Raw genomic sequence first — 9,187 nt, 5'->3', positions numbered from 1 at the left:
GGCAGGAGAGTGTAAATAAAGCTGAATTGTAGCGCATCATTCCCATATCCTCTGGAAATATTTTCACAATTTTATGATATATCCTTGAAATCTCAAGGATTAAGTAGGACTCTGGTTGCGTCTCTTTAAAACAAAGAGTCCTGTGGCGTCTGCAAAGGAAATCCGATCACGTGATGCTGCAGGGGGGCACCGACCTGATCCACTGGGCGGTGCCCCCCACCCTTCTTCTCTTCTGTGCATGTTTGCAGGCCGGAGCTTCAGGAACTGCATGCTGGCCTGCAGTCTCATCCTCTGATCATCCCACTGCTGCTTACACCTGCCTGCGTGGATGTCTGCTAGATGCTTGCTGACATCCTGGCCTGTGGGTCCGGGTCCTGGTCCAGGTTTCTTCCCTCCTAAAGGGGAGTTTTTTCTTGCCACTGTTTGGCTTAAGGTTTTTCTCCCACTAGGGGAGTTTTTACCTGTCATTGTTTATGTAATAATTGCTCAGGGGTTTATGTTCTGGTCTCTGGAAAGATCTTAGAGACAACTTCTGTTGTAATAGACGCTATATAGATAAAATTGAATTGAATATGGAGTCTCTCTGCTACGCCTGGGTGATAAACCAAGAATTTACCGTTACCGACATTCACTGCTTTTACCGACGCCAATTTTCCCTTGACTCAGAGCAGCTGTCTGGAGTTACCAACCAATCAGAAAATAGATTTTTTTTTTGTTGCCGGTTAAGAGTTATCATACTTTTTTTTTTTTTTAAGATTTTTTTGTGGCTCTAGTGGCCCTTTATTCAAGTGTCAGACAGGAAGGGGGTAGAGAGAGAGAGAGAATGGGGATGACATGCAGCAAAGGTGCACAGGCCGGGATTGTACCCTGCGACCGCTGCAGGAGGACTGTAGCCTCAGTATAAGAGCCACTTGCTAAACGCACTGCACCACCGAGCGGCTCGGGTTATTGTACATTTATTGTTATCCAGGTAAAACTACTCAATTTATGGTGAAAATGATTTGAGGTCATACCGCCCAGCCTACTCTCGGCCTCTTTTGCCACTATAACTGATATCAAAATGGATACATGAGAACCTGTTAGATTTAAGAGTGAATCAGAAGTATGTAACTCACTAACTTGCACATACCTTCTCTAATCTGACCCAAAATCTATGCGCTAATGAGGCTTCCATTCTGATGATCATATCTCCAACTGTTAGATGAAGTTCATGAGTGCAAGCCCAGATCAACGCTGCTGGCAGTTTTAACTTTAATCTGGATCCTGTCCAGACCTATGGAGGCGTATTGCATTGAAACTGCTCAGTTTTTCTGAATTAACACGATTATTAATTTAATTATGTTAATTATCTCACAATTCCGAGAAAAGTTTTAATGAGAAAAATTAAATCTGCTCTGTTTTTCTGAATTAAGAGATACCTCACAACTTGCAAGAAGCTGTCATTCACTTGAGAGCTGGATTTCATGGAAGCAAACATGTTCCTGTCCAGTTTAATCCAGTTTTATTTTGCTTTTGGTTTGAAACATCGGGAGATACTCTCGTCTTTAAGTTTTATAGATGGTATTGTTATTAGTTTGTCGACTTTGAACAGGCACATCAGGACTTTGTGGTTGTTCCGACGGAAAGCGATTTTTTTTTTCATTAAAACTTATCAGAATTCTGAGATAATTATCTCGTTAATTCAGAAAAACAGAGCAGAACTATTTTTTTTCATTAAAACTTTTCTCGGAATTCTGAGATAATTATCTGGTTAATTCAGAAAAACAGAGATATATTTTTTTTTCTCAAGTGAATGCAATACGCTTCCGTACAGACCAGTAATATTCTGGCATTGAAAAAGAGCTAAATGACTTTGTTAAATATTATAATTACCTTGTAGTATAAAAACACAACATTCAGACACAAATTATGAAACCATTTTTTAAATAACTTGGATGAAAGATAAAGGGAGTAAAACCCGGCAGCATACACAAGCCTTAAAAAAGCACCATGGTACAAGTTAGACTGGTACAGTGTGGTGTGGCTGCTGGGGGGAAAACTGCTCCTATTTTGGAAGTTGTAACTCAAACTGACTATTTTGCACGTTCATCATTAAGGAGATCCTGTATTACTACTGCCTTGTGTTCATTTCAAAATATATTTAACCATGACTTTTTTTTCTGCAGATAACATGCAAAAATAAGAGACGGCAAGTTTACATCACTTCAGTATAATCAATCCAACACATTCAATTCAGGTTTTACACTCTACCCACAACTTCTAGATAGCTCAGATTCATACATGACTTTCACTAAAGGTTTTATCAGTTCATTTGTCAGCGCTTTGCTCACATCATGTCATCACTCTCACTCACTGCAGACACGTGTCTCCCAACGTTCGTCCACAGACTGCGTTCATGGTGCGTTCTTTACACAACAGTGAGAAACAGATAGTGTTAATAATGACAATTCCATGGAATCACACATGTAGAGCAACATCCACCACGCTGTTGTCTCTCTGTATTTACAGTAAACAGGTTTCTCTTCTGCTCAAGCTGCAGCGATGGAGGCGTCGTCTGGCTGTCGACCCTGAGGCTGAGGAAGAAGAACGGGGTCAGCGTCGCAACGCAAACGGTAAGTAGTCCACGGGCCAGAGCCCAACATTTCACTGGTCAGCACCACTCAAGGTGACTAAACTTGCTTAGACTTTTTGAAAAGATCCATGTTTATAGATGATATTCTGGTATGATAACCTTCCTGAGTGGCAGCTGGATCAGAGTTACGGACCCCTTTCAGAAAATTACATTTTAGATGCTGCTGCATATCCTGGTTCAGACTCATGTACAGGAAATCTGTCAATGTTTCACTATATTGTCTTTGGTATCATTTTAAAGGAGACCTTTAAAGCATTCACATCAAGCTAAGATGTGATACATTTCCTGAATCCTTATGGTGAGTATTCCAGTTTTTGTATTTTGTGTCTCTGTTGTTCCTAGATGACACAGGGATAAAAGATAGTATATCATTTAGGCGAAAATGGTGTAAAATTGTGTGTTGTTTATAGTTTAAAGAGCTGCAGTGACTTCTATGTTGGTCAGAAAGACTCACATCTTAGCTTGAATGAATGTTTAAAATGATACCAAAGACAATATTGTGACACATTGACAGATATCTTGTACATGAGTCTAAACCAGGATATGAAGCAGCATCTAAAATGTCATTTTCTGAAGGGGGTGGTAACTTCATGAGCTGATAACTATGATCCAGCTGCCACTCAGGAAGGTTATCATAGCAGAATATCATCGACAGACATGGATATTTTCAAAGAGTCTGAGCAGGTTTTGTCACCTTGAGTGGTGCTGATATCTGGTCTGGAACAAGGACTAAATGGGAGAATATTTATTACCTTTACAAAGATCCTCTGTGGCAGGAAGCGTCTGAGTGCGGGCGTGTTGGGGGTCGGGCAGCGGGGCAGGCTGATGTTGAGCTGTGGTAGTGTCTGGTATCCGGCCATCAGGGGGTAATAGTTGTACAACATCTGCTGCTCCGTCCCCGGGAGGATCCGGAGACGCACCTGCACGGGACAGCACGCAGTCAGGGACACGCCGCTCCACACAGATACCAGGTACTACACCCATACTGCTCTCATAGACTCGCAAAAACTCTCCCATACCACGCACCCATATGTACATTTATTAATGGGTCAGTGACGTGACGACTATATTTTCTGAAAAACATTTTTTTTCACTTCACAAAAGGTTTAAATGGATAAGAAAATACCATATATATGAACTACCTGTCCCACATATGGACTCACTTGAATTTTCCAAAAACTAGTTTTTTGGTATTTTGTTGTTGTTTTAAGCGTCAAAATGTCATGTGGTGCGACCGTCCGACCATGACTCTTGTTTTGAAACTCTAAGGGCCTGATTTACTAAAGGTTTGCGTGTGTAAAAACGTGTGCAAACTTGACAGCACCCGCAAACCAAAGTGCCAGCTGATCTACTAACAGCGTGCAAAGACGACTGCGCCTCTCAAATGAGCAAAATAGCACACGCTGTTCATTTAGTACTTTTGCCCTGATGAATAATCAATATGGGGCGTACCCGCCAGAAATCCTAAATACTGGGAGGGAAAATGCAAATTGCTCCATTTACCACGCGCAATGAGATTTACCAAGCCTGAAAGTAATTGCGCGTATTGTGATTACGCTAAAATATAAAGAAGGCGTCCCAAAGTGTGATCTATGGTGAAATAGGAAAATTAAGATGTGCAACTCTTCTAAAGGTGAGACATGCATTTAATTGACTTCCTGGCGCCAGCCTTGGCGTTTATTATTACGCAAATGTGGAATGTTTGGGTCTGTCTAATTTCGTCAAATTAAATTTGGAGATTCACCGTTCACATTTTTATGTGTATGCGTTGTATGGGAGAGAGATGGAGAGGGCGAGGGAGGGAGAGACGTGGCCTGTACGTCGTTGTTTTTTGTTTTTTTGCAGTTTGGGTGCACAATACACTTGTGTGTGTGTGTGTATTAAAAAGAGATTTTGCAGTAAGTTGTGTAATTGAAACTGGTTTGCTGTGATCGTTGATGGCAAACTCATATTAAGCATTTACATCGCTGGTTATTATGTGCCCCCCAATTAGATCTGTTCTGCCGCCGACTCTGTTTTAACCTCATCTGCCGTTCTTTTTGTCTTATAACTGCATTTATTCTATCGCAGATTTTCTCCGATATTGCGTTTCTTTTGGTAATGTTTAAATTTCTTTGCAGTAGTTCATGAATGTGTTTATTTGCCTCTTCCACTAATATCTCTAACTCCAACTCGTCATATTTCATTTTGCGCTTGTGACTTGTGACTGTGCATTCCATCCAGACTCTCCATGGCGCAAAGTTTGCGCTCGCAAACCGTAAGACTTGCGAGCGCAAACCTCATTTAAATACTGCTGTTTGCACCTGTTATCAATTGCGCACGCAATCTTAGTTGATCACCCGCAAAACACACAACAACAGCACGCGCAATTTTTTTCAGTGCACACGCAATTTAGTACTCTTTATTTAGGATCTTAGTAAATCGGGCCCTAAGTGTATTTAAATCAATCTTCTGCCCTATCTGGCATGATTTCCCAAGTGTCTTGTAGTGTATAAGATTGCAACACATTTGTATTTATATTTCCATCATAATATACAAACAAAGTTTGACTGATGTCCGTTTTATGAAATATCATGTGACACGACCGTTAAAAAAAACAACCATTTTTGTATAATACTGAAAACTTGTAAAAAAGATGTCAAGATGTTAAGGAAATTAATTTTTAAGGCTAGTGTCAATTCATCTTGACAAAAAACTTAATTTTTTTATATATATATTTATGTGTACACAACATTCTTAATTTTTACTACTGCAATAGATATTCTTTTTTTATTATTTTAAAAATGACCTGTTGAAAATCCTTATTCGTCATTGACCCTAATATATGTAGATATATAGATGTATATTATGTATATAGGTATGTTATATGTAGGTATGTATATGGATATATTGAGTTTTTATATACATACAGTATTTGTGTATCTATATCTCTATTAATATATATTGATTTATAGTTATATGTAGAGAATGTGGATATATAGATTTATAGTAATTTTTATGTATATAATTGGAGGTAAATATATGAACCAGTATATACAGCATATCTACTCTTATATAGTTTTTCCAAGTATATTGTTATACCATTGTGGTCTATTGTTCTCCATTATATTGTAGTATTATTAATGTAACACTATACATTATAATTACTTCTATTAGTACATACATACATAGTAGCACAACTAAATGCTGCGTGTTTTTGTTTGCCTTGATTTTGACTATATTTATATATTACATATAATTGAGTATTCTATCACTGTATTGAACAGTTATTAAAGTAGGTATGGGTGTTTTATAAGTAAGTTTATTGAAACTCTTCTTGTTATATGTAAGAATGTATGTAAGATTCAGGGGTAGGACTTGATAAGTGTTTACTTCATTCCTACTCTGTTTCGGACATGTTGGTGGATCCGTGAACTATTACTATATGAAGTGCTGTACATTATATTTATATATTTATATATCTATATATAGATATATATATTTGTATTCTGTTTTTTTTACTTTTTTGTACTCTTTTTTTTATCATGCGTGTTCAAAATAAAATCTTCAAATCAAATCAAAAACCGACACTTGATTGTTGTTGTAGTTACTGGTTAGTGACTCTAGGGGGAGATGTTGAGCCGAGGACGAGGAGACGAGGACAGAAGCAAGACAGACTGAAGCTACTGCTGCTAAGGTGTCAAGAGGAGGAGAATACGTGGTTTAATACCAGAGACTTGATAAAACATCTCAAGACGCATCATAAAGCTGAGTATACAGAGTTTACTAATAATACTGCAAGAACACAACAGCAACATTAGCTCAGGTTCTGCAGAAGAGACGGACGATGACAAGAGACAAGTTAAAATACTGGAGGCTCTAACCCGTTATCTATTATATTATTATTATCTAGCGCTGGATGAGCAGCCACTGTCAGCTGGAGAAGACGAAAGAATTTCTCTTCTCGACGCACTCGAGCCGTGATATGATGTTTCATTGATATGTTATATGTTTGATATTTTCTTAAATGTGAAGACAGTGCCAGTGTGGAGACTTTTTATTGACACAGAAAGATTATTTTTTGATTAAAATAGTTATTCTACTAGTTTTATTTATTTTTTATTGAATTTATCTGTTGCAAATAAAACCTGTCTTCCAATTCATTGCATTTTTAGCCTAGTTATTTTTGTGGTAGAAGTATCGTGAATATTTTGTCATGTATCACCAAACGGAATATCCCCATCAAACAGAACATGAATTTGTTTTCTGCTCATGTTCTGCTATCAGGCACCACTACTATGGAACCAACTTCCAATCTGGGTTAAGGAGGCTGACACCACCTCCACCTTTAAAACTAAACTTAAAACATTTCTGTTTAGTAAAGCCTATAGTTAGTGTTTAGTAAACCTCTAGCTGGTGTTGGTAAATCTCTAGGTAGTGTAAACTTTAGTGTGTCAGAGTCGCTCCTGTAGTTTCTTGTGCTGGCCCCCCCTTCTCCTCCCTTTTCTCTCTTTTGTCCATGTTGCAGCATCCTTTGCCGGACACCGGAACCTGCCGGTGGTCGTGGGTGGCTTGTAGCTTGCATTACGGAGCACAAGTCTTTCCCCGACCCTGCACCCCAACCTGGGACTTGCTGATTGGGCCGGAGCTTCGGGAGCTGCGTGCTGGCCTGCGGTCCCCACCCCTGGTCATCCCGTTGCTGCTTCCACCTGCCTGCTGTGCTGTTGCCGTCCCTGACCCCCAGTCTGGCCCTCGGCAGGAGGGTCCCCCCTGATGAGCCTGGTCCTGCTCAAGGTTTCTTCCCTCCTAAAGGGGAGTTTTTCCTTGCCACTGTTTGGCTTAAGGTTTTTCTCCCACTAGGGGAGTTTTTACCTGCCATTGTTTATGTAATAACTGCTCGGGGGTCATGTTCTGGGTATGGGTCTCTGTAAAGCGTCTAGAGACAACTCTGTTGTATTAGACGCTATATAAATAAAATTGAATTGAATTGAATTGAATTCTGTTCACAAGGAATCCTGGTCTTTTGAGTCCAGGAAGTTCTTATAAACACGGAGAAACACAAGACCAGGAGGAGACTAATCACTTCATAAATGTAATGAAGGATATGAACATTTCTGCATTTGTAGACGGTAGAAAGTACCGGGATAGAAGATTTACAAGAAGGTGAGAGAAAAGTTGCACGAAGCAGCATTTGTACAAACGCCAGACCAGACCAAGCTCCGCTGGAAGACGCTGAAAAGAAGAACTACAGGGACAAGAAACAAAACCACTTCTACGGGGCTGTTCATTATCCTCCGTGCTGCTGTTATTGCTGTTGTTTTGGATTTGGAGACAGGAAGAAGAAGTGGAAATGAAGGGAATTGCGTCATCACGTTCTCCGTGCATCGCTGGTTTGATCCAGATAAATGATTAATCACCATGTAAACAGGATTAACCCTGTTTGCTCACGCATGGAAACAGATTATTCCGACCCGGATCCTCCTCCGTGGTCCTACCTGCTTGAGTCCAGAGAACATGAAGGCATCCGAGGGTTCCACGGCCATCTCCACCTCCTGGACCAGCGCTGTCCGGTTCTCTATGTGGTAGCGGACCGGTAGAGACTCTCTGACCCGCCCGAACGATGGTAGATCTGCACAAACAACACAAGAACACACAAGTCAAGGACCTGAAGGAGCCGCTGGAGACCAGAACGTTCCCCGGCAGGAGCCACTGACCAGCGTAGATGTAGACGGGGACAGACTCCAGGATGACGTGAGGTAGCGTGACGCTGGTCTGGACCAGAGGACTGTCTGGATGCGACGACTTCCTGTTAGCAGAGAAAAGGCTTTAGAACCTCTTCCCCCCTGACTTGGTGTTTCATTGTTTCATTAGGATCAACATTAGCTACAGCAGGACTGCAGCTATTCTACCTGGGTCCGCCAACATTTTAAAATAATACTGTACTAAACATAATAAAGTAAAACCAAACCAGATACATTTCCACTAGACATGGGGTCGGCCACCCAAAATGTTTTAGAGCCATATTGGACCAAAAACACAACTAAACAAATATGTCTGGAGCCACAAAAAATGAAAAGTCTTGTATAAGCCTTAGAATGAAGACAACACATGCTGCATGTTTCTATATTAGTTAGAACTGGGGGAAGATTTTTTTTTTTTCATTATGCACTTTGAGAAAAAGTCAAAATGACGATAAAAAAGTCGAAATGTCGAGAAAATAGTTAAAATTTCGAGGAAAAAAGTCGAAATGTCGAGATTAATGTTGAAATACAATCTCGAGGAAAAAGAAAGAAAAAAAGTCGAAACGACGAGAAAAAAGTCGAAATGACGAGAAAAAAGTCTAAATTAACTACTAATTTGAATGTTCTTATGCTGTTTGTTTGTGTGATGTGTTTGGGAAATTAATTCCACTCATACATGGCCCTGAACACACCAGTCCTGTTACCAGCATTACAATCACGATCACATTCAGCAGCAGAATCTCCTCCAGTCTGGTGATTTATTTATGATGTCAGAGCTGGAACATCCTGGTATAAACCGGAGGAGTCTTTGTGATGCACATATTTCTAATAAACG

The 9,187-nt window shown here is 40.0% G+C and overlaps 1 protein-coding gene across 1 annotated transcript in view; it reads right to left on the bottom strand.

Annotated features, from left to right (window-relative positions):
• Positions 1-1,906: 1,906 nt before the first annotated feature.
• Positions 1,907-9,187, bottom strand: part of LOC133447307 (trafficking protein particle complex subunit 11-like) — a 45,949-nt gene continuing 38,668 nt past the window's right edge. The window contains exons 27-30 of the mRNA XM_061725952.1: positions 8,326-8,417; positions 8,107-8,240; positions 3,385-3,552; positions 1,907-2,573 (exon numbers count right to left, since the gene is read on the bottom strand). Of these exons, the coding sequence (XP_061581936.1) occupies positions 2,529-2,573; positions 3,385-3,552; positions 8,107-8,240; positions 8,326-8,417 (439 nt within the window). The 3' untranslated portion in view covers positions 1,907-2,528. The remainder of the gene's footprint in view (positions 2,574-3,384; positions 3,553-8,106; positions 8,241-8,325; positions 8,418-9,187) is intronic.

The sequence above is a fragment of the Cololabis saira genome, chromosome 7 (genome assembly GCF_033807715.1).
Source record: "Cololabis saira isolate AMF1-May2022 chromosome 7, fColSai1.1, whole genome shotgun sequence".
NCBI classification, from domain to species: domain Eukaryota; kingdom Metazoa; phylum Chordata; class Actinopteri; order Beloniformes; family Belonidae; genus Cololabis; species Cololabis saira.
This window is presented reverse-complemented; position numbering and strand designations above follow the sequence as displayed.